The 25,410-nt window shown below is 44.3% G+C and overlaps 1 protein-coding gene across 1 annotated transcript in view; it reads right to left on the reverse strand.

The window, feature by feature from the left end:
- Window positions 1-25,410, reverse strand: part of scin (scinderin) — a 228,983-nt gene that overhangs the window by 35,428 nt on the left and 168,145 nt on the right. Inside the window, exons 10-11 of the mRNA XM_070881019.1 lie at window positions 17,048-17,138; window positions 12,487-12,657 (exon numbers count right to left, since the gene is read on the reverse strand). Of these exons, the coding sequence (XP_070737120.1) occupies window positions 12,487-12,657; window positions 17,048-17,138 (262 nt within the window). The remainder of the gene's footprint in view (window positions 1-12,486; window positions 12,658-17,047; window positions 17,139-25,410) is intronic.

A 25,410-nucleotide genomic window follows, 5' to 3' on the forward strand; every position in this document is an offset into this window, starting at 1 on the left:
TCTTTCCCATACCCCTGCAATTTCTTTCAAGTATTTATCCAATTCCCTATTGAAGGCACTATTGAATCTGCATCCTCCACCCATTGTTTCATTCCAAATCCTACCACTCTTTGCATAAAACGCACATGAGGGAGAAAAGAATAGAAAGATATGTTGATAGGGTTAGATGAAGAAGGGTGAAAAAATAGATTTGTAAATATTATGTAAGTGTATCACTGAATGTTTCTGAGAATTTGTTGTAAATAATGAACTTATAGTGCAGAAGCTTTAATTTATGATTCAACATATAACCTGTAATGGAAGGGATTAAGATTAAAAACATCTAGTTGTAAATTTTCAATACTTTGATAATGCAGCAGTCTCTTATAGCAGCAACAATAACCAGGTCCCAGTTGAAGGAAATCCATAAGACAATATTCTCCCCTAATTGGTACCAGTGTAGCAATCATGTTCAGATAAGCTTATGGCACAGAAAAGCCACCATAGAACAGTACAGTTTGCTTTCTTGACATGCTTGTTAATGCCCATTAGCAGGTGGAGCTATGTAGTGCATGTGTCCGAACCAAATTTAGGTCTGTTTACTGTTGGCAATAGAGCATCACAAGCATCTGAAGTTTTTGTTAAAAGAGACATTTTTGTTTTGATTGTTAAAGAAAAGAAAGACTTGGATTTATACAGCACCATTCATGACCACCAGATGTCTCAAAGTGCTTTACAGCCAATGAAGTATTTTTGCATTGTACCTGTTGTTAACTTGCTGCTTGTAGCTACTGGAAGGACACCAGCAGAAGGTGAAGGAAGGGGGTGCCCTTTGTGATCCCCCTTTGTATGCAAGACAACATCAGAGGAGGATTCTGAAATGCAGGGACTCAGTTGAGAGGGTTTAGAGACCAAGCAGACATAATAAACCTCTGAAAGGAGTGGAAAAGGATGAGTGTCAATCTTGTACAGCTATGCTGGAGTGAGGCCCAGGCCATTCTGAAGCTAAGTCTCCCATCCAACCCAGCCAAAATCACTAGATAGCCGGTGGATGAGAGAAGGATTTTGGATAGCAGGAGGCTGCTGCTGGGGTCCCAAGTGATCGGTCCCTCGCAGTCAGGTAAGTGAGTCCCATTTGGCCCTGGATCCATTTTGAGGCAGCTTTCTCCTGTGCGGTCAGCACTCTGTGTAAGTCATGTGGTCTGAGGTTTCAATTGCATTTTGAATATTTATGAGGCCCAGACCCGCCTGCAGCGAGTGCTCACATGCCTCCTGAAACCTGAGAGATAAAATCGTGTCCAGTAAAATAGCGGCGTGAATGGAGAGATAAATACTCAGCCCCTATTTTAAACCCCAACATACGCCATTCTCATTGGAGGTGAGGGGTTAAAATCAGGGCCATATATTAAAATATTAACATTAGATTGGTGTGAATAGGAAACAGTCTGTGTGAATTCTGGGGTTGTAAATTGAACTGACTCTGATTGGGTGACCGCTTTGCGGAACACCTCCGTTCAGTCTGTAAACGTGACCCCGAACTTCGCTCACCTTAATTCTCCGCTCCACTCTCACTCTGACCTCTCTATCCTTGGCCTCTTACACTTTTCCAACACAGCTCAACATAAGCTCAAGGAACAGCACCTCATCTTTCGATTAGGCACTTTACAGTCTTCTGGACTCAACATCGAGTTCAACAATTTCAGACTATAACCTCAGCCCCGTTTCTTTTCACATGGCAGCTGTTGATGTTTCTGCCATTCCCATTTTCACCTCATCTAGACCCATCTTTTGTTTTTTTACTTGTCCCATTACTACCCGCTTTTGCCTTGCACCATCATCTCCTGCCTTCCACCCTATCACAGACCTTCCCTTTTGTTCTTTCCTCCTCTCCCCCCATTTCCCTGACCCTGCACTTGCTTAAAATCTGTTCCATCTTTAAATTTGTCCAGTTCTGACGAAGGGTCATTGGCCTGAAACGTTAACTCTGTTTCTCTCTCCACAGATGCTGCCTGACCTGCTGAGTATTTCTAACATTTTCTTTTTTTATTTTAGATTTCCAACATCTGCAGTATTTTGCTTTTGTATTTTGTGTTCTGAATATGACCTTGTAGGGCATGAGTTTTCAAACTGGGAGCAACAAACCTAAGATCGTAACTACTAGAGGTGTGGAGCAGTGGTTCAAATTGGTGGAGAAGTGAGATAGTACAGGAGGTTGCAAATAAGAACTGTCTCAATTATCCGAGAATGTACTTAAGAGGGAGAAGTAATGGCACACATGAAACAGACAGTGAATTTTGAGGAATGTTTGAAGTGCTGTGTGTGGTTTAGGTAAGATGTTGCCATTAACAATGTGTTTCTATGGCTGGAGCTTCAGGAATAGTCTCAGAACAGAAGCCTCTGGTCTCAAAGCAACACCCTTCCTTCACAGTGGTAGACTGATGAAACACATGAATAAAATCATCATGAGTTTGTTGTCTGAAGTTGAAAGCTGTAAACTGAGGTATTCCACAGTGACACCTTTATCATGGGCATTATGCAGATTTCACTTTATCATGGTCTCGCTAAACTTAGTCACAGAAATGCAAAATGGAGGCGCTGATTTATTGAAAGTTAAATAATTAATGGTTACATATACTGTTTTTAGCTTTATGTAATACTCTGCAGATGAATAACAGTTGAAGTAAAAATCTAATTACTAGATGCTGTCAGATCTTGAATTGCACTGCATCGTGGCCTTCTGTAAGTTTTAGGTCTGTAGAAGTATATCAATGCATTGCAAGAGGTCCCACACACAGTAAATTTTGAAAACCACTGTTTTTGGGGATGGTTGTTAAAGAAGATGGCTCCATATAAAAATGAAGTTAAAGCTACACCACACTACAGCAACAATCTAAATCCACCCTGAAGCCTACTCCAAAAACTGACAGTTAATTAGAATAATAGCAATAACTAGGCTCATTAGACTTTTAACCACTTAAATAATAGCAGTTTAATGAGGCGTTTTATCTATGTGAACAAAAAGTATAACATGTGTAACTATGTCGCTCATCTCTTAAAAATATAATTGTGAAAGCCTTGACACTGGCTGTGGGACAGACATGTGCTTTCGCTGGAGAAAGGAATCATTTCCCAGAAGTACATTTCTCAAAATAAGAAGAATGTTTCCCAGGAGAAATAGAAATATTTCCCAGGAGAAACAACAGAAGGACATTGTTTTTCAGAGAAAAGTTAGTCCGTAAGATGAGGACATTGTTTCCTAGCAGAAAGGAAAGGATACTTTTCACTCGGCAAAGTTAGTAAAATCATAATTTTACATTGCAAGCTTGGCATCACCTAACCATTATTTGTTGATTTACCTCATCTTCTCAGTGATGGGCTTTAGCCCTTACATAACTTTGAATAAAAATAAACCAAAATAATATAATTGTATCTAAAATGTTTTCTTTTTATGTACCGTTTTTTCAGCATGTTCTTCATCTCCTGAAGGCGTGTGTACGGACCTGGGAAGGCATTGCAAAAGCCAGTTTTCAGCACACAATGCGCATGCGCTGAAAACCGGCTTTTCCGATCTGTCAAGCTGGAGCTTGACACATCTTTCGTATCTCAGCAGCCAGGACATTTACATGGACCGGATTGCAGTATTTACCCATATCTTGCCCAGCAAATGTCGAGAAAACTCTTGCACAGGCGTAAGAGTTTTAAAACACACTTAAAACATAAATAATAACATTAAAAAATACATTTTATTTTTAAAAACCCTGCCCACAATGTTAAATTTATTTTAAAGCAAAATTTTAAAAAACTTTTTTTTTAAATCGGAAAAAGATATTTTTAATAATACATAAATACGTTTAATTTAAATTAATGTCAAACATGTAATGTATTTTTTCTATTTTTATTCATGTTTTGTGTGTTTGGAGGGGGTTTCTCATTCATAATAATGGGAACTCCAACTTATGGAGTTCCCATTATTAGGAATAAGAACATACTTTACCTGATTGGCTGCTCAGAACCATGTGACTGCAGCTCCAGCCCTGCGCACGTCCTGACGTGTGCGCGCTGCGATGCGCAGTGAGTGGAGGTCTCAGGACCGGGACCTCGCGTGAGCACAGCAGCTTCAGGTAAGTGCGCTTCTTCTTAAAGTTTTTTTACCCGATCGCCCGCGGGAAGCAGCTGACCGGGATTTCTGGGCCAATGACTTGTACCAATATTGTCACTATGAAAGCGATTAACTACTGGCACAGGTTAGATGCTAATGGAGATGTTAATAATCTGTACGGCTGAGTATCACGCCATATAATAACTTTTATCAACTGACCCATTGGAGAGGTTGGTAAAGTACTTTTAATCTATGACACAAGTTTAGTTTTTTTGGGCAACGATAGAAACTTACAGCAAAGAAAGAGGCCAATCAGTCCAGTGGATCTGTGCTGGCTCTTTGCTGGAGCAATCCAAAATTAATCCCACTGCCCCACTATCTCTCCATAGCCTCTTTTTCAAATATTGATCCAAATTTAGATGCAAGGGTCTCTGCCTCACCCATTCCTCGTGGCACAACATTCCACGCTCTAACACCTCTCCAAAGTCACTCCTAGGGGCTGAAATTGCCCCTCTCCTTAAGGCCTGTTACTACCGCAAATTTGCGGCCACACTGTGGAGTGGAGCGGCAGACGACTTTTCATAGAATGGCCGCTGTTAGCCCAACTGATCTTCCAAGAGTTTCCATGCAGTGCCCTGATTCCCCCCTACCTCTCCGTTGCTGCCGATTTGTGGTAAGTGCGTCATCACCGTGCACACCGCGAATATAACCCACTCCCCCCACCACCACCCCCCCACCCCCCTCCCATCAAAACCTGCTTTTCCTGGTGGGCCAGTGAGGCTGTGGCCTTCTGCAACGGCGTTGCAGCTTCCCTTAAAGGGGAGGATGCATTGCTGCTGCTGCCATTTTTTTTTTGTCAGCCGACTACCATGCCCCAGGTTCAGCCAGGCCGCCAACTTGGATGCCAGGCTGCTGGCACGGCCGAAACCCTCCCTTGTGGCCCAGTGGACCGAAGTTTTAAAATCGAGAAGGCTCTTGCGTTTAAGTGAAGGGGAGAGCCATGGTGACGCGGTGCCATGATGACGTCATCGCGGCGGTCACTCCGCACCGTCCCCAATTTCCGCCCCTCAGGTGTTGCCATCGCCGCTTATACGCCCCTCTAGTGTAGTCACTGGTCCCATTAAGAGCAACTTCCGGATCCGAATTTAAAAAAAACAACATTTCGCTCAAGAGGTGACCTCAACCACAGTTGCAGTAAAAACCATTGAAACGGGGTGTGCGCGCCCCGTTTCGGGCGGGGGACTATTTTGGCCTCCTAACCTCTTCCCTCCCTCTTAGTAATAATTTAAAATTGATCAACTCTTGTCATTGATTCCCCAACCAGACAAAATAGTCTTTCCCTACACATTCTATCAAAACCCTTCTCAATTTTAAAATCCTCTATTAAATCTCCTTTTAGCCATCTCTCTTCCAGTGTAAATAATCCTAGTATCTTATTTTTCCCCTCGTAACTATAGGGGCCGAAAATGCCCCTTTCTTTAACAGCCATGGACTTCTCGGTCGGTAATAACTCTCCGCCTAGTCGGTGCAGGGTAAGGACCATTTTGTAAATTGCTCGACCTGGGTTTTGCAGTGGTAATCACTACCGTGCTGCCCATGCTCCTGCCGCGTCAGGCACGCGCAGACTCCCCACCGACCGCTGGTGACCCCCTTTCGGTCATGTGCAGGAAATTGACCCATGGGAGCAGAGTTGTTGCCCCCGACAGCTCTCCCCAGCGGGAAACTGTGTGTTGCTGGATGGCGCGTCCACCCTTAAAGAGGAGGGTGCACTGCCGCGGACGCCATTTTATTTTATTTGTCAGCCGACGGCCAGGTCGGTCCGACAATGGTGCCCATAGGTTCAGCCGGGCCGTCAACAGGCAGCCTGCCACCCCCTGTTGGGTGCCAGGCTGCTGGCTCAGCTGAAACCCTCCCCAGTGGCCCAGTGGACTGAATTAAACCTCATGCAGAGTTTGCAGCAGCCCTCCCCTTTAACTGAAGGGGAGGGACATTGTGTCATCTTCAGCGCAGTGCTGAGGACTGGGAGGGGCAGCCGACCCAACCAAAGGCCACTTCCATCCTACACCTGCCCGAACACTGCCCCGCTGGAAAAAACATTTCTAAGACCTGAATTTCTGTCGGATCTAACCTTAAAAAAAATGGTGAGTGCGCCCCGTTTGGGGCGGGATTTAATTTTGGCCCCATGGTATCCTATCCTTGGCATCATTCTAACGAATCTATACAGTATACTCTCTGTGGTTTAAATGTCCTTTTAACTACAGCCTGTAATCTAATTGTGGCCTAAAGAATGTTCTGCACATTTTATTATTACTTCTTTGCTCTATACTCCTAGTTATAAAACTCAAATGGTATTGGCCTATTTCATGACTTCTATCTGCACTCACATGTTCGGAGAATGATGTATTTGAACTCCAACTCTGTCCAGCCACACCCTTTAGTGTCTTTCCTTTGACTGTATTGTCCCATTCCTCCATATTCTTCACAAAATGCATTACCTCAAACTTAGCGCACATTAAATTGTATCTTCTATCTGTCTGCCCATTTCATTAACCTTTCTTTGTCTTCCTGAAGTCTTTTAACAGTCCTCCTTGTTGTCTACCAAAACCCTTGATTTTATGTCATCAGCAAACTTCATGATTTTGCTTCTTATGTCTCAAATCCAGATCCTCCGTGTATATCAGGGACAAAAGTAGACCCAGCACTGATCCCTGGTGGACATCACTTCCAAACCTTTGCTGATCTGAGCAACATTCATTTACCCTGAGTTTAAATAAAGGAGACTATGAAGGTATGAGGGCAGAGTTGGGTAAAGTGGACTGGGAAAATAGATTAAAGTGTAGGATGGTTGATGAACAGTGGTGTACATTTAAGGAGATATTTCACAACTCTCAAGAAAAATATACTCCAGTGAGGAGGAAACGGTGTAAGAGAAAAGATAGCCATCCAAGGCTAACTAAAGAAATAAAGGACGGCATCCAATTAAAAACAAGGGCATACAAAGTGGCTAAAACTAGTGGGAGGACAGAAGATTGGGAAGCGTTTAAAAGCCAACAAAGAATGACTAAAAAAATTATTAAGAAAGGGAAAATAGACTATGAAAGTAAACTAGCACGAAATATAAAAACAGAAAGCAAGACTTTCTATAGGTATATAAAAAGGAAAAGAGTGGCTAGAGTAAATGTTGGTCCTTTAGAGGACGAGATGGGGGAATTAGTAATGGGGAACATGGAGATGGCAGAAACTCTGAACAAATATTTTGTATCAATCTTTACGGTAGAGGACACTAAAAATATTCCAACAGTAGATAGTCAACAGGCTATAGGGTGGAGGAACTTAACACAATCACAATCACTTAGGAGGTGGTACTCAGTAAGATAATGGGATTGAAGGTGGATAAATCCCCTGGACCTGTTGGCTTGCATCCTAGGCTCTTAAGAGAAGTAGCGGCAGGGATAGTGGATGCATTGGTTGTAATTTACCAAAATTCCCTGGATTCTGGGGAGATCCCAGCAGATTGGAAAACTGCAAATGTAACACCCCTACTTATAAAAGGAGGCAGACAAAAAGCAGGAAAGTGTAGACCAGTTAGCCTAACATCTGTGGTTGGGAAGATGTTGGAGTCCATTATTAAAGAAGCAGTAGCAGGACATTTGGAAAAGCAAAATTCAGTCAGGTAGAGTCAGCATGGATTTATGAAGGGGAAGTCATGATTGGCAAATTTGCTAGAATTCTTTGAGGATGTAACGAACAGGGTGGATAAAGGGGAACCAGTGGATGTAGTGTATTTGGACTTCCAGAAGGCATTTGACAAGGTGCCATATAAAAGGTTACTGCACAAGATAAAAGTTCATTTAAAACTGAGATGAGGAGAAATTTTTTCTCTCAGAGGGTTGTGGATCTGTGGAATTTGCTGCCTCAGAGAGCTGTGGAAGCTGGGACATTGAATACATTTAAGACAAATAGGCAGTTTATTAAATAATAAGGGAATAAGGGGTTATGGGGAGCGGGCGGGGAAGTGGACCTGAGTCCATGATTGGATCAGCCATGATCACATTAAATGGTGGAGCAGGCTCGAGGGGCCGTATGGCCTACTCCTGCTCCTATTTCTTATGTTCTTATGTACCCTTTTGTCTGCCAACTGTTACGTATGTATGTAAACCTCACAATATGTAAGACTTGCCACTAGGGGGCACACCTGTCGGAGATCTAAGGGTCACCTGTGCACCTTGGGGCAAGCAGATGTAAAAGGTGATTCACCATGCTGTTTCTCCACTCTGGAGTCTGAATAAAGAGACTAAGGTCACAACAGTTTGAGCTTACAATACAGTCCTGTGGATTTATTCTGAACACAACAAAATGGTGACGAGTAACGGATCACAAACTTTCATGCCGTTATGGCTGCCATTGGTATTCTTCAGAGATTTGTTGAGGGTGATGATTGGGAAGCCTTCGGTGAGCGCCTCGACCAGTACTTCGTGGCCAATGAACTGGACAAGGCTGAGACGGCGGTCAAGCGCAGGGCGATTCTCCTCACCGTATGTGGGTCTTCGATATACGGCCTCCTCAAAAACCTGCTGGCACTGGTCAAACTAACAGACAAGTCTTACACAGAGCTGTGTACGCTGGTTCGGGAACACCTCAAGCTGAACGAGAGCATCCTAATGGCCAGGTATCGCTTTTACACGCACCATCGCTACGAGGGCCAGAACGTGGCGAGTTTTGTCGCTGACCTAAGACGTCTTGCGGGACAGTGCGAATTTGCAGGATCCTTGGGGGAAATGTTGCGGGACTTTTTCGTGCTTGGAATCGGCCACGAGGTCATTCTTCGCAAACTGCTGTCTGCCGAATCCATTGATCTGAGCAAGGCCATCACGATAGCCCAAGCCTTCATATCCACGAGTGATAACATGAAACAGATATCTTCAAAGAATCGAAGCTCACCGGCATAAAATAATGCTTTCAGCAGGCAGAACGGCACAGCACCCAATTGCAGAGGCCAGGCCTAGGCCTAGAGTGACTCAGAGTCCGCCGTGGGGCGTGAATGCATATCCATTAGCACCAGGTTGGCACTGCGGGGGCAGTCATAGAGCTCATCAATGTCGATTCAAGTCCTATGTGTGCAAGGGGTGTGGAACAATGGGGTACCTCCAGCGAATGTGCAAACGACCTGTGACTCACCATGTGGCAGAGTCAGGAGAGGATGACCGATCCAGCGAGGATCATGCTGAACGAGCAGGAGAGGCAACTCAACCTGAGGATGAAGAGGAACTATATGGGATACACACCTTCACCACCAAAAGCCCTCCGATAATGTTAAAAGTTGAACTCAATGGCACTCCAGTCTCCATGGAATTAGACACGGAGGCAAGTCAATCAATTATGAGCCAGAAGGCATTAAAGAGGCTGTGCAGCGACAAAGCACAGCAACCCAAGCTGATCCCGATTCAGGTAAAGCTGCGCACCTACACCAAGGAACTGATACCAGTTATTGGTAGTGCGGACATAAGAGCATCCCATGAGGTGCACGATTTACCACTGTGGATTGTTTCAGGTGATGGACCAACGCTGCTTGGTAGAAGGTGGATGGGGAAGATTCGATGGAACTGGGAAGACCTCTGCGTACCTTCTCCGGCGAACGACGTCTCCCCTTCTCAAAGGCTGAGCAAACCCCCAGCTTCAGCTGAACCAGGCATCGAAGTGCAGATCCATTTGCAGATCCCTGAGGCACAGGCCGCTCATCATGACCACGAGGAGGTGAAGATCAACTAAGCAGCAGTACAGGTGCGGTACCCACCACCGAAAGCCGACGATCTTTTCACGACGATGGAAGAGGCTCCAGGTCGACTATGCAGAGTGGGACTCCGGTTGGAACGATCCAAATGCGTCTTCCCGACACCAGAGGCAAAATCCCTGGGAAGATCGCGGCAGTCGGCATCACGGACACGGATGAGGGTGCGTCTAGACCACGGGCGAAAGTACGTCCAGACCACAGGACGAGAGAGCGTCGAGACCACGGGATGTCACCGCAACGGAACAGAGGCATGTGTTGTCCAGCAAAGAAGAGAAGTGGGTTTGGGGCAAAGGTAAAGGGACGGCCGCTGAGAAGGCCAGGAATCCACTATGTTCCAATAAGTTGTTTGCACTATGTAACCCATGTGAGTGCTCTTTCACGGCCAATGATGTGCTATCATATGGGCTCGGGGGGATCTTATAACAAGCCAAAGTAGCAGGTGAACACCAACCGGTCGTATATGTATCTGACAAAGTACTTGTAATAAGTGATGTGTTATCACATGGGTTCGTACGTGTTGTATAGCAAACCAAAGTAGCGGGAAAACCCAAACCTGTTGTATATGTATCGAACAAAGTATTCGTAGCAAGTGATGTGTTCCCACATGGGGGTCGAGCGTGTTGTGCAGCAAGCCAAAGTAGTGGGCGAGCCCCAATCGATTGTACATGTATCCAGTAAGTTAACCAAGGCAGTAGCTTGGGTTCACGGGACAAAAGAGACGTGCCTAAGAGTGTCCCAAAATTTGCTCGAGTCAGACAAGCTGCCCATCCCATAGTTTTGGGAGAGCAGCGGCACTATAACCCATGTTGTTTCGAGAATGTCTAACACTGTCTGTGCACTGTAACATGATCCACGATGGGCCAGGCACTGAGAACAACGTTAATGCCCTCAGTTGGCTACCATTGCCCACCATCGGGGTGGAAATGGCACTGCCGGCAGACCCACTCGCGGTCGTGGAAGTGCTAGAAAGCGAGGGGTCAACCGTAACGGCCCCCCAGTTTAGGACCTGGACCAACCAGGATCCCACGTTACAGCCTGCCAACGGTGAACCGCTAGATGGGATGTTGCAGCTTATCGGTCATGAAGATGAAAGGCTTATCCCACCTGATTACTCCCTATGGGACAACCCTGCAACGTTGTAAAGAAAGGCAGTCAGACTACACACAGTCAGTGGTCCGGGGTCTCCATACCATGGTCCAGGATCCTCAGGGACCATGAGGTCTCCCGCCACTACTGAAAGTCTCAAGGCCATATTGGCCATCCTGGGCTTGCCAGACCTTAGGGTCAGCAACAATAGTCTGGAGCGGGCAGCCCAAATCACAAGGCCAAGCACCACACATGTCACGGTAGACTCCCTACAGACCCGGCTATCCCGGGTGCTACGCAGTCACCAGACAGAATCACTCAGAACCGAGCCTTCCGTATGCTATCCTTGTAGCCAGCATTCTATCGCCACCAGAGGGCGCATCTGTTGGAGTCCCAAGGGATCCCAGCATCCCTTGGGAGCACTGCATATAAGCTGGCCTCCCAGGCCGTGCCAGCACTCTGGAGTCAGAATAAAGAGACTAAGGTCACACTTACTCAAGTCTACAGTACTCAGTCACATTGCTTTATTTGAGACATAACAACTGGTGACAAGTAATAGATAATGAACCATAACGCGAAAATGCAGAGAACTGTTGGTATCCTGGAGAAATTCTCAGAAGGTGATGATTGGGAAGCCTTTGTGGAGCGACTCGACCAATACTTCATGGCCAATGAGCTGGAAGGGAATGAGAACGCTGCCAAATGAAGGGCGATCCTCCTCACCGTCTGTGGGGCAACAATCTATGGCCTCATGAAAAATCTTCTTGCTCCGGTGAAATCAACAACCAAATCATATGAAGAACTGTGTACGCTGGTCCGGGAGCACCTAAATCCGAAGGAGAGTGTTCTGATGGCAAGGTATCGATTTTATACATATCAACGGTCTGAAGGCCAGGAAGTGGCGAGCTACATCGCCGAACTAAGGCGCCTTGCAGGACATTGCAAATTCGGTGGATTCCTGGAGCAAATGCTTAGAAACATTTTTGTGCTTGGCATTGGCCATAAGTTTATCCTTCGCAAACTATTGACTGTTGAAACACCAAACCTGAGCAGAGCCATAATGATAGCCCAGGCGTTTATGTCCACCAACGATAACACCAAACACATTTCGCAGCATAAAGATGCATCGACAAGTACTGTACACAAAGTAACGTCGTTTTCAGGCAGGAATGCATGTGGCAGATCATACACGCCTGCAGCTGCACGACCTCAGATGACTCAGAGTCCACCATCAAGTGTGAATGCGAGGCAATTAACACCTTGTTGGCGCTGCGGAGTGATCAGCGAGCCCATCAATGCCGCTTCAAACACTATGCCTGAATTTTTCTAACCAACCTCTTGAGACAAATGCTTTCTGAAAATTCATATACTCAACATCTATTAAATTATCTTTATCTATCCAATCAGTTATTTCTTCAAACAAGTTTACTACATTTTTCAAACTAGTCAGATTAAGGTTACATTGATATATGAGTCACTAATACTGTGGCTCTCCATTAATGTCTGTATGTCCTTAAATTAACTTTCTTACCTCCACAATTCTTGTAATAGTAGCCAGGTTCTTTCTGACTTGAAAAAGGCGTTTCGGAGGGACAGGGGCCTGACCTTCTTTCCGTGATGTTCCATCCTTATAAATAATAAGTGGCTTGTCTTTAAACAAACTGAGCAAATGAGAAGGCTCCTTCCCTTGGGTCACCCGAACCTTTAGAAGAAAGAAAATCAACAGTACTCTAATCCAAAGTGATGAATGCCATGTTTTATAATACTGCAGCAGTCACATTAATATTAGTTTCTGCACAATAACAATTACTGCCTTTCTGATCAAAATTGCAGTTAAACTATAACACATCCATAAGCTACCACCTAACATTCTATTCAGTATAGTTACATTTGATTTTTTGGACAAAATTACTCATTATTTCAGTGCATGTAGACACAATCTCTTCATGTAACCAAAGAATATTTGCATCAATCAAATGCAGATCAAAACTTATTTACAAAATAAAGCCAATTGGTTTGAGTTTACATTAGGTCTAAACGGGATTTATGACATTGATAAGCAGGTTCTTTGATTTGAATTATACTTTATCAGCTAATTGCTTATCCTGAGTAATGGAATTGTCAACAGCTACAACAGTGTTACTTTTGATATCTTTACATGAGGGTAACTGCTGCACTTATGCAGCCTCGACATTGGCAGCAGTGTTGTAAGATCAATGAGGAATTTAACACCTCCAGAGGAGTCTGGATCTACCTCAAGAGTTAGCTTTTCCCAGGGTTCTCTGGAGGCCATAGCAATGAAGGTCCAGTGGCTAGAAACAGAAGTTGTGCCTTTGAAATAACCGCTCATTTGTTGTCGTCTGTGCTGTGATAACCATCCTGTAATGTAAATCAGGAAGCTTTCACAGCATCCAGAACCAAGGCAGTTGCATAACTGCTTTAGGTAAAAGTGATTTTGTGACATAGTGCCAAAATCTGGCTACCTGTAATGAAATTATAAGCTTGCAGCATATATCCTGAATAAATTTTATTTCAGTAATCAAAGGACCAACATGCAGGCAGATTGAGATAAATGTGAAGTGTATATTTAAAATTATCTTCTCATTGAGATAAATGTAAGCACTGGCACAAAAGGAGCTGCAACAAAGGTTAAACATAAATTTACACCGGATTCACTGGCAGAAGACACTACTGGCATAATTAAAATGGAATGATAAAAAGGATCAGTATTAGGAATGAATGAATAAGGAATCCAAATTAAGCTGAGCCAAGCCAAGTCAAACAGTGTCAGTTTAATCTGAATCAGAAACAATGGCCTGCTTTGTCCCAGAAGCTCATTTGTGTTCATTTCTTAGAAAATAGAACATTCTTACAATGTGTTAGATTACAGAAAGGGCATGAGCCTGCTGCAGCCTTAATATATCCAAAATAATACGCATGTGTGGGGAGGAGCAGGAAAGGAGAGAAATGAAAGGTCATCTATTCTTGTGAGGAAGGGAAGGATATTGGGGGATGGGTGGGATATGGTCAACAAAAGATCAGCAGCCTTGAAATGGAAGCGAATGAATGGAGGGCTTGTCATGAACAGCATGCCAACAGAGAAACATTCTAGGTGATTGCCCTTTTACGAAGATGTTGCAGGGAATATTCAATCGAAAATATATTCCCAACTTTTGTATTTTAAATAATGGTAGTCTTGATTTTGTTTTAATCCAGTGGTGAAATTTCCTGTTCGAATTCTCTTTTGCCTATTGCTGTTAGATTTTCTGCTAGCATCGCTATTTGCCCAGGATGGCTGTAAGTTTTTCATGCAATTTGCAAGCCATGGTAGGAGAGCTATTGAACAGGAAAATAATGTGTATGGTCTTGTCATGTGACTGGAAACGACAGCTTATTTGATTAGCAGATGATTGGGACAATTTTAAGTTCGACGGAGGATTGCCGGGTGGCAGGCAGAGTGTACACACCTGTTTTTGTCGGCAGGAGCTCGGAGTCATTTAAAGCTCCGGCCCTCGTTTCCATTCCGCTAGTGAGCTACAGGCACCACATGGGCACCTCACTGCACCTCACCAGTTCTGGGAGGGCAGGAAATTGTCTGGCTCCCACACTGAGCCAGCTGACAGTTGGAGCTGGAGAGGCAGTAGGTGATCCCGAAAGGAGGGGGGGAGGTGCAACTCATAGACAGGCTGGCAGAAGGCTAGAGTTTTTTTGTGGGCCCAGGAGAAGCATTCCTGCTCCTGGCCTGACCACAAAAGGTGAGGTATTTCCTGGACCGTTTCGTGAACGACCTCATGAATGGTCTCTTGAAGTTCACCGCCGGGTAACAAATGGGCAGAATGTGTGTGGCACACGCTCTGATCATTTCAGCTTCTAAATTGCAATCTAGGTCCTATGTACATCATAGAACCCTGATTTGCACAATTTAATAAGCCTCCTGTTTGATTCAAGCAGTTGACTTGGACAAAATTGCGTCAGACAGTGGAAATGGGACAGTAATTGCAGCACTCCGACTTTAGGGCTGCTACCACCATGTTCTGTCCGATGGACTGAGTTAAATTCGGCCCTAGGTTTCACTGGAATACATATCACATTTTATAACTTATAGCAGCAATTTTATGTAGTTGTATTCCCAGCACAGAACCTGGCTTCTTGACAGCACATACTGTAATAAATTATTGGGCAGAAAATCATTTTGCTCCTGGTGGGAGGCATGATTTTGAAAATGTATACCTTATAACATAGTCTCTTTTAGACTTGCCTGCAATTCCATCATTTCTTTTTATATAATGTGTTTTCTTTTCATTACACAAGCATTTCCTTTTTGATGCACACATATATAATAAGCATGTCATCTTTAAATATTTTTAAACTCTCCAAACATGACATCTTAGCTGAAGCCTGTATTTTAACCTTTTCATAAGAAATGTATAGGCGTAATGTCTTTTGTGAAGTGTATTGTTGGAACTTGAAATTTAGTTTAAAGACAACACTGATGAGCACAAATGGGCCAGTTTCAGCAGTAACCTTTCTTCTACCATTTGACGAGTAACATTGATTTTTATATATTTATAATAACTTCCTCCAAATATAGGAAACTCGGTTATAACCTGGAACCAATCTCTAACATGTTTGTTTCGAAAGCAATAAATTCATGTAAGCTTCAGATAATCATGGTTTATTTTTCTGGTAATTGCTGCATTTTATTTTATGTTTATGATATAACAAATCTTTTGTAGCTCGTGACCTTTATACTGAGACTCAGACTGACCTACATTTTACAGTGGCTGTTTTGCAAGCTATAACTATCAGCTCTGCTCTACCCTTTATTTTAAAGCTTCATGGCACATTAAAGTTAATGATGGGGAAGGGGGCGTGCTTTTCCCTTAATACTTTAGGCACGAAAGAGCCTCTGAGGTGGCCAAGATGGGGTCCTGAATTGAAAAGCCGGTGTAGCCAGCATTTAGCGCAAGACAACATCTTGGTAAAGGAATTCAAACTTGTGCTAGGAACGGCTGCCCAGAGAATCATTAAGCAGCTGATTTCCACTTAAATTGCCTGCTGACGCTCATTAAGGAGACTGCATGGAATTTTGGTAGACAGCGCTTGTCCCAACTCCTTCTCTTAACAGCGATCAGCTGATTGGGAGTAAACTAGTCGTTGCTGAGGATTTTGAGCGCTACTTAAAGGTATATCACCTTTCATTGTTCACTTGCTACTGGACGTTTGAAGAGTACTTTTGAAACACATCGAGAGACTTCCTGGGACATCTTGTCAAGACTTTACCAACACTCAATCAACATTTATAGTGGAAATTCTCTGAGAACTTCTTCTAAAAAGAGTAAGAGCTGTGCTACTCTACCTTAATTGAACACGTTATAGGAGTCACCAGGAGAAAAGGAGTGTTTAGTCAATGGCATCTTGCTGGGGGTCACCCTAGGTCTGTAAGAGGAATGGAAAGAAGAGAAGAAGCCAGGCAGAGCAGCACCAGGTGTTGCAGGAGAGAGGGACAGGAGGGACGGGAGAGCGAGGTAGACTTCTTCTCTCATGTATGTATGGGACGTCCCTCCTCCTCCGGACCTCCTCCATCAGGACTTCCAGTACCGCGTCCGAGAACCTGTGCGCCTCTCACTGGGTCCCTGAGCCATCTTGAACTGTGCTGCTGTGTGTCAGCAAGCACACTCCATACCTTCAGTGGAAATGGATGAGTTGAGCCCACATATACTGCTCCAAGAAATTTGCATCTAATTAGTGTCTAAATTGTGCCTAACCTGCAGGTATCTCTGTTTTAGCACCTCCAGGAAATGTCACATTATGGTAATCAGCAATTTACGACCAACATTGCGGGCTGAAACCGGACTTTCAAACAAGCGTGTCATATTTGCACAGCATCTATGCAGCACCTTTTTTCAACCTTCCACCAAAATAACCCCTGGGATTTTTAAATAGATTAACTTTTGAAATCCACTCTCATATCGTTACAAGCATGCAAATAGCCTATTGTATTTCTTTGTATCTGGTAACACTCTTCATTGTAACGACTGGGGCCTCCAGTGAAACAACTTTGACATTTGATTAAAAACCAAAAAACTTACTTGAACAGCTCCCCCACCAAGTGACTGATCAAGATTGACTGTGAGGAATGCCGACATGGTGATTTCATCTTTAGTTGCATTGGTTCCTTGCCTGAAATAAATCAAGCTGATTTAATTAATTTTTTTTTTTACAAATTACAGGACTTAATATAATTTTTTTTTTAAATTGGAGGAAACAGTAGCACAGCACTTGAAATGTTAGTGGGGTCAATATTGTGGCCCTACACAAACTGTTCCTTCGATAATGTGGGGGTCATTTTGACTTTGAGTGATAGTGTAAAACAGGTGTTATAGATTCAGTTGCCCATTATACATCTCTCCCAATTTTAATTTCCACTGAAGTCAACAGAATCGGTTGAGATGTGTAATGGGTGGCTGAATCGCTATCACCCAAAGTCAAAATTATCTTTTGTGTGCCTGTACAGGAATTAACTAACCCCACGGAGCAGGATGTCGTACATCAGCAATATATAAACAGCTACTGGTGCCCACACAACCCAAGGAAATGTTTTAGGGAGAGAGGGAAAGGAGAAAAATACTGAGCAAAATTGGTCTTTTCAGGCTTAACAGTCCAGCTGCAGGTAAGCTGAGTAACACAGCACCACCCAGAAAATGTAGAAATTGTAAATATTTCCCTGTGGTCCTCCCTTGAGGCAATGGGTGCTAGGTGACTGCTGTGCTTCTCAGGCCTCTCCTGCAGATAATATGGGACTCTGATGCCTGAAACATGCTTTATCCCAGTGTCTTCATGATAAAAAGTATCTGCTCAATCTTTTTCCTTGTTTGAGGAGGGAGAACACACAGAAAGAGAAGAGCCAGAAAAGCAAGTGGTACTCCTGCTCGATAGCATGTTGCTATCAGCGACACGTTGATGCATTCCTATTCAGGTCATTTTGTCATATGGTGTGAAGAACAGAGTAAATTTGTGATGAAGACAGAGCCCCTTTAAATCCCTTTCAATCTGTCTTCATGTTTATAAAAGAGCTGCTAAAATTAAAATAGAATTTTGCCTTGTTGTGAGATTTTGACGTTTATTTTATAAAATAAAGTACAATGGGCTCAATTTTTCCCAACGCATTTTTTGGCATACTTGAAGAGTTACGCATAATTTTTGGGGGCCTAAGTACGCCAAAAAAAAATTATGTTTCCCCGTAGGATTTCTTCATTTTGGCGTGGCGTAATCCGACCTTTAGTATTGGGGGTGGAGCCTTGATCTGCGCCAAAAAGATTGGGCTGTCATGGTAACCAGGGACACAATGCGAGCTGAGCCAGCTCCCAACACATTAAAAGAATTGAAAAACACATAGCAGCCAACTTACCTCCAACCCCGCCCGAAGGGCTTGCCGGTCCAGTTGCATTCATGGTCCCCATTCTCCCGGTGTGGTCTCATTGTCGGTCTCCAGATTAGTTTTCTCTCTCTCTGTGTTTGTGTGTGTGTGTGTGAACCGGGGACAGAGAATGGGACTGGACTGGGAGAATGGGGACCGAGAATGGGACTGGACAGCCTTTGGGTGGGGTTGGAGGTAAGTTGCTGCTATGTGTTTTTCAATTCTTTTAGAGTGTCCGGGCATCTGCTGCGCCGATTTCCTTACCTGTGCCAATTTCCTTAACTCTAGGGAAGGTTTTTCTGCAGAGGCCACATACGCTGGTCTAAGCACAGCTGGAATAACTGGCCAAACTTCCCTAAATGGCCGGAATTGGCCTAGGTGGTTAATTACACACCCTTTGGTTCAAAATAAAACTGGCCTAAAAAAATCGTAACTAACTGAGTTACACTGGTGCAAATTGATTGGGGAAACTGTGGTTTTTCAACAGGCCAAAAAGAGCAGCCTGCTCCAAAAAAACGGTGCAAATCACGAGAAAATTGAGCCCATTAAAGCTATCACTGTACTTGAAAGCTTTGACATATTGAGTTGATTCCTGTTACCATTTCCAATTTATCAGTCAAAAAAAGATAAATACGTCTAAGTGGCAACTGTGGGATCTCACATCAGTATAATGTCATCTTTCCCAGCAAAAGATGGGTCATTTAGGAATCAAAACCCCCTGATAAAATAACTCACTATTTTCATTGATTTCTATGTCAGTAATTTGGATTTCACTGGCATGGCAGATGCAGTATAATGTGGATAAATGTGAGGTTATCCACTTTGGATAAAAACATGAAGGCAGAATATTAACCGAATGGCAGCAGATTAGGAAAAGGGGAGGTGCAACGAGACCTGGGTGTCATGGTACATCAAGGTTGGCATGCAGGTGCAGCAGGCGATGAAGAAGGCAAATGGCATGTTGGCCTTCGTAGCTAAGGGATTTGAGTATAGGAGCAGGGAGGTCTTGCTGCAGCTGTACAGGGCCTCACCTGGAATATTGTGTTCAGTTTTGATCTCTTAATCTGAGAAAGGACATTATTGCTATTGAGGGACTGCAGCGAAGGTTCACCAGACTGATTCCCGGGAAGGCAGGACTGACATATGAGGAGAGACTGGATCAATTGGGCCTGTATTCACTGGAGTTTAGAAGAATGAGAGGGGATCTCATAGAAACATATAAAATTCTGACGGGACCGGACAGGTTAGATGCAGGAAGAATGTTCCCAATGTTGAGGGAGTCCAGAACCAGGGGTCACAGTCTAAGGATAAGGGGTGAGCCATTTACGATCAAGATGAGGAGAAACTTCTTCACTCAGAGAGTTGCTAACCTGTGGAATTCTCTTCCGCAGAGAGTTGTTGATGCCAGTTCATTAGATATATTCAAGAGGGAGTTGGATATGGCCCTTACGGCTAAAGGGATCAAGGGGTATAGCGAGAAAGCAGGAAAGGGGTACTGAGGTGAATGATCAACCATGATCTTATTTAATGGTGCTGCAGGCTCGAAGGGCCAAATGGCCTACTCCTGCACTATTTTCTATGTTTCTATGTTTCCTGACTGATACCAGAAGCATATGATCATAAAGAGTAGAACGCATCTACAATAATGCTGTGTAAAAATATGAGAGTAGATTGAAATGTAAAATAAGTTTATCATCTAATAAAGAATTAATCAGAATGTACTAAGAAGGATTGAGCATGAAAAATTCAAAACTTTAGAATGTGTAGAATCCATACTGTGTGCCCAACATGTTTAGAAAGTCCACAATATATTGGATTTCATTTTCAGTGTTTGCTTAATGAAGAAGTACGGATATCATAATATATCTCAATTTGTTGGCTGGTGTGGCAAATCCAAATAGCAGCAGGTCCAGCTTGGAAATTTATAACACATTTACAATTTTCTTGGTGGAGGCCAGCATGAACAGTAAAATGAGGATAAGATCAGCTCAGTGCCTGCAATTCTGCACACTTCTTTGTTTAAAACGTTGCTGAAATATCTTGCATTAAACATTCCAAAGTAAAAGTGCCCCTTTAAAAAAAAAAATTCTTGATTAAAGGGGCACTGATTGTTGACCAATTGGCATTTAGGGATATGGGGCAAAGGCAGGTATATGGAGCTAGGCCACAGATCAGCTATGATCTCATTGAATGGCGGAACAGGCTCGAGGGGTTAAATGGCCTTTTCGGATTCCTATGTTCCTATTGTATGGAAAAGTGCTTTGTAAAACCTTTTCCACAGTTATTTATGAATATATAGGGGTAGAAACTTGTCTTGGGCAGTAGCACAAAACAGGCAGTATCACATTCAATGGAACTGAATATCAAGCAGTGTGTGTAAAAGGCTGCTGAGACGATACCGCCTGTGTTGTCAAGCTGAATTTCTACTCTATGGCGCAATGATGTAAACTACATTTGTTAACACTGATTAACTTATTTCACTTTAGGACTATAACTGGAACATGGAAATGTGGACCTGGAACTAAAGTTAACATACAGGTACAGCAAACAATTAGGAAAGCAAATGGTATGTTAGCTTTTATTACGAAGGGACTGGAGTACAATAGTAAAGAAGTCTTACTGCAATTATATAGGGCCTTGGTGCGATGGCACCTGGAGGATATACTTGCCTTAGAGGGAGTGCAATGAACGTTCACTGGACTGATTCCTGGGATGGAGGGGGGGGGGGGGTGGGGGGGAAAGGTCCTATGTGGAGAGATTGAGGAGAATAGGCCTAAATTCCCTAGAATTTAGAAGAATGAGAGGTGATATCATTGAAACATACAACATTCTTTTAAGGCTTGTCAGAGTAGATGCTGGGAGGATGTTTACCCTGGCTGGGGAGTCTAGAACCAGGCTTCACAGTCTCAGAATAAGGTACTGGACATTTAGGACTGAGATGACGAGAAATGTCTTCACTCAGAGGGTTTTGAATCTGTGGAATTGTTTACCTCAGACAGCTGTGGATGCTCAGTCGTTGAGTATATTTAAGAGAGAGATCGAGAGATTTTGCGATATTAAGGAAATCAAAGGATATGGGGAAAGTATGGAAAGGTGGAGTTGAGGTAGAAGATCAGCCATGATCTTACTGAATGGCAGAGCAGGCTCGGAGGCCGAATAGCTTATTTGTGCTCCTATTTCTTATGTTCTTATAAAACTCCCCAATTCAATAATGCACCCTGTCCCATAGAAAGTTTTTGACAAAGTCATATGGCAATATTTCATATAGGTTTTACAACAAATGGGGACACACTGACATTTCTGTCAGGGAATACTACTTTGGTGAGGAGAGAGTTGATTTTATGTTGGAATGATATTGGCTCCCCAGCATCATTCCAGCAACGTGAGGTGGAGCCATTCCTCCAGCTCCCTGACGACCTCCGTCACTCCAGGGGTTAATATTGGAGTGCAGTGCCCTTGGTTCTTTTTCGGCCCATCGTGCCAGTGCCGGCCAAAAAAGAGCTATCCCCTAATCACAATTTCCAGCTCTTGGTCCGTAGCCTAGTAGGTTACGGTACTTCAAGTGCATATCCAAGTACTTTTTTAAAGCAACAAGGTTTTCTGTCTCTACCATCCTTTCAGGCAGTGAGTTCCAGACACCCACCATCCTTTGGGTGAAATAAGTTCTCCTCAACTCCCCTCTAGTCCTTCTACCAATTACTATAAATCTATGCCCCCTAGTTATTGGCCTCTCTGCTAAGGGAAATGGATCCTTCCTATCCACTTTATATCTAGACCCCTCATAATTTTATACCTCAATTAAGTCTTGAAGAGATCGCAAAGTTTCTGTTTAAAGAATGGACTTAGTTGAGAATATTTTGTGGACTTTATTTTTTTCTGAGGATATTTGCCCTGTCACCCTGCACAGATACATGAAAAAGCTGTTTTTTGTTAAAACTCCAGAGACCGCATGGCAGTCAGCTATGACAAAAGAGCTGTCAGTCATCCAGAATGTAAGGGTTTGCCCACCAGTCCCAGCTAAAGGAAGAGGGCCATGAATATTGACAAAAGAGCTGTCGGCCAGGAAGGGGGGCCATTGACAAAACCACTCTCATATGCAGAAGCACTTCTCACCTCCATCTCAGAAGGAAAGCAGAACAATGAACCCACTAACCTGGCCAGCCAAAGAGGAGCCAGGTCTTTCCCAACACAAAGACAGAGAGATACCCAGACTAAGGGCCATTAGTCCAATACACATAGGTTGGATGGCCCATCACTGACTAAGTGCCCGTGCTTAGAAACAAAAGGATTTTAAAGATTGGCAGGAAAGATAGGGGGTAGCAAGACTCCCATAAAGACAAGCTCTTTTCCACTTTATTTTTAGCTTGTAGCTTGCAGCTTGCAGTTTATAAAGCTTTCCGATCAGATCTGGAGTCAGGCAAGGCTGTCCTCTCTTGTCTGTCTTGTTTGTGTGTTGTATCGAGCCCTTTGTCGGGTCCATCAGGAAGGATGCAGGCATTAGAGGGGTGATGATCCCAGGCAGCGGAGGCGCTCAGGTCAAGACCTCCCTGTACATGGACGACATCGCCATCTTTTGCTCGGATCCGCAGTTGGTTCGCAGATTGCTCACAATCTGCGACCAGTGTGAACTAGCCTTGGGAGCGAAGGTCAATCGCAGCAAAAGCGAAGCCATGTTCTTTGGCAATTGGGCCAACCGATCCTTTATTCCCTTCACCGTTAAGCCAGATTACCTGAAGGTGTTGGGAATATGGTTCGGAGCGGACGGGGCGTGCGCCAAAAACTGGGAAGAGGGTATCGCCAAAGTGAAGCAAAAACTGGGATGGTGGAAGCTGCGCTTCCTCTCCATGGCAGGAAAGAACTTGGTCATCAGGAGTGAGGTGCTCTCGGTGTTGCTGTACGTGGCACAGGTCTGGCCCATCTCTTGCTCCTGTACCGCGGCAGTCACCCGGGCCGTCTTCCACTTTATCTGGAGGTCCAAAATGGACCGTGTCCGCAGAGACACAATGTACAAATCTCTGGACAGTGGAGGAAAGGATGTTCTGAAAGTGGCCCTCATCCTGATGGCCACCTTTGTGTGCGGCTGCATCAAGCTGTGCACAGACCCCTGGTACGCAAACACCAAGTGTCACTACGTGCTGAGGTTCTACCTGTCCCTGCGAAGGATGGGCCTGGACACACTGCCGCGAAACGGCCCCACCAGCTGGACCATGCCTGTCCACCTCTCCTTCGTGGAAAAGTTTTTCACAAAAAACCCCTTTGACCACAAAGCCATTAAGCAGTGGTCAGCACCTAAGGTCCTGGACGCCCTACGAAAGGAGATGGTGGACCCTGTCGGACTCGTTTGGCAGAACGTCTCATCGCCAGAGCTTTCACACAAGCACCAAGATGTAGCTTGGTTGGTGGTGAGGAGGGTCCTACCCGTCAGAGTGTTCATGCACAGCCGGCGTCTCAGCAGCACGGCACGGTGCCCCCGAGTCGGCTGCGAGGCGGACGAGACTGTCACCCACCTCCTTCAAGATTGCGCCTTTGCAAGGCAGGTCTGGAAAGAGATGCAGTGGTTGCTGTCGAGGTTCATCCCGAGCAGCTCCGTAACACAGGACTCTGTGCTCTACGGGCTGTTCCCAGGGACACACACCGAGACAGACATCACCTGCTGCTGGAGGGCCATCAACTCGGTGAAAGACACACTTTGGTCTTGCAGAAACTTGCTGGTCTTCCAGAGCAAGGAGATATCCATGTCTGCGTGTTGCAGACTGGCACAATCCAAGATCCAGGACTACGTGCTGAGGGACGCACTAAAAATTGGTGCAGCCCGCCGCAAAGGCACGGTGGGGAAGAGCCACGGTTTAAAGCCCTTCCGCCACGGTAAACCCAGGGGATGGAATCAGTATAAAACTCCCCACGGGCTGCAATGGTAAACCTTTTGTATACATAGAGCACCATGATCTGCAAACATCACTATGTAGTGCCATGTATAATGCAAGTTCTGTGCGTAATGCATGTTCGAAAAAAATGTAACTGCACCCTCACTGTGTATGGTGACACATGTAATGTAACTTGATGAACGTACCACAATGTATCCTGGATTGTATGAATCGTACCTTGAAATGTGAAGTAAAGAAATGTATTGAACGGAACTGCGGTCAACATCCAAATGTAATGTATGGAATTGCTGACCGCATCCAAATGTACTGAACTGCTTTCGAATGTATTGTGCAAATTTTTATATGAATAAAGTATATTTTGAAATTTAAAAAAATCTAGAGAGAGCTCTCGCTCCCTCTCGCTCCCTCTCGCTCCCTCTCGCTCCACCAAGATCGATGTACCAGAGAAAAAGCCGCAGTTCCGCAGAAGAATCCGCCGAGACTGAAAACCAGGCAGTGACTTCCCACAGCTGAGCTGAGCGAGGAAACCAACTGTGTGTGCAGTGGTGAGCACGATCGTGAGTGTCCCAAGCCGGTAAACAGATCCCAGGCAAGCTGGGTGAGACTAATGGCTCAGGGTTTTCTCAGAAGTGAAGCTTTTCAGGGCTATTCTGGGGAGGAAGCTTCGACTGGGTATTTTGTTAGTATGGGTGGAGTTAGAATCCACCAGGGAATTATTGCATGTTACAGGTCCTCAGTTTTATACTGTATGTATGTTGTTTGTAACCTGGATTTTATTCTCCACCGAGTCAGTGATTTTGTTTAGTAGTGCATGTTTTAGCCAGTGTATGTTAGACCAAATAAATATAAGTACGATTTTTCACCAAAGCATTCCTGTCCATGACTCATTTCATTTACACTCTGAATAATAATTCCCGGGTCTAGAACTTTTGTAAGGCGGGGGCGATTCGAACCGTCCGTCGAGCAATTGGGCTGGGATCAAAACCGCTTACAGTCTCCCCTCAGCTTCCTCTGTTCCAACGAAGACAACCCCAGCCTATCCAATCTTTCCTCTGAGCTAAATTCTCCAATCCTGGCAACATCCTCATAAATCTCCTCTGTACCTTCTCTAGTGCAATCATATCTTTCCTGTAATGTGGTGACCAGGAAT

The sequence above is a fragment of the Pristiophorus japonicus genome, chromosome 5 (genome assembly GCF_044704955.1).
Source record: "Pristiophorus japonicus isolate sPriJap1 chromosome 5, sPriJap1.hap1, whole genome shotgun sequence".
Taxonomy (NCBI): domain Eukaryota; kingdom Metazoa; phylum Chordata; class Chondrichthyes; family Pristiophoridae; genus Pristiophorus; species Pristiophorus japonicus.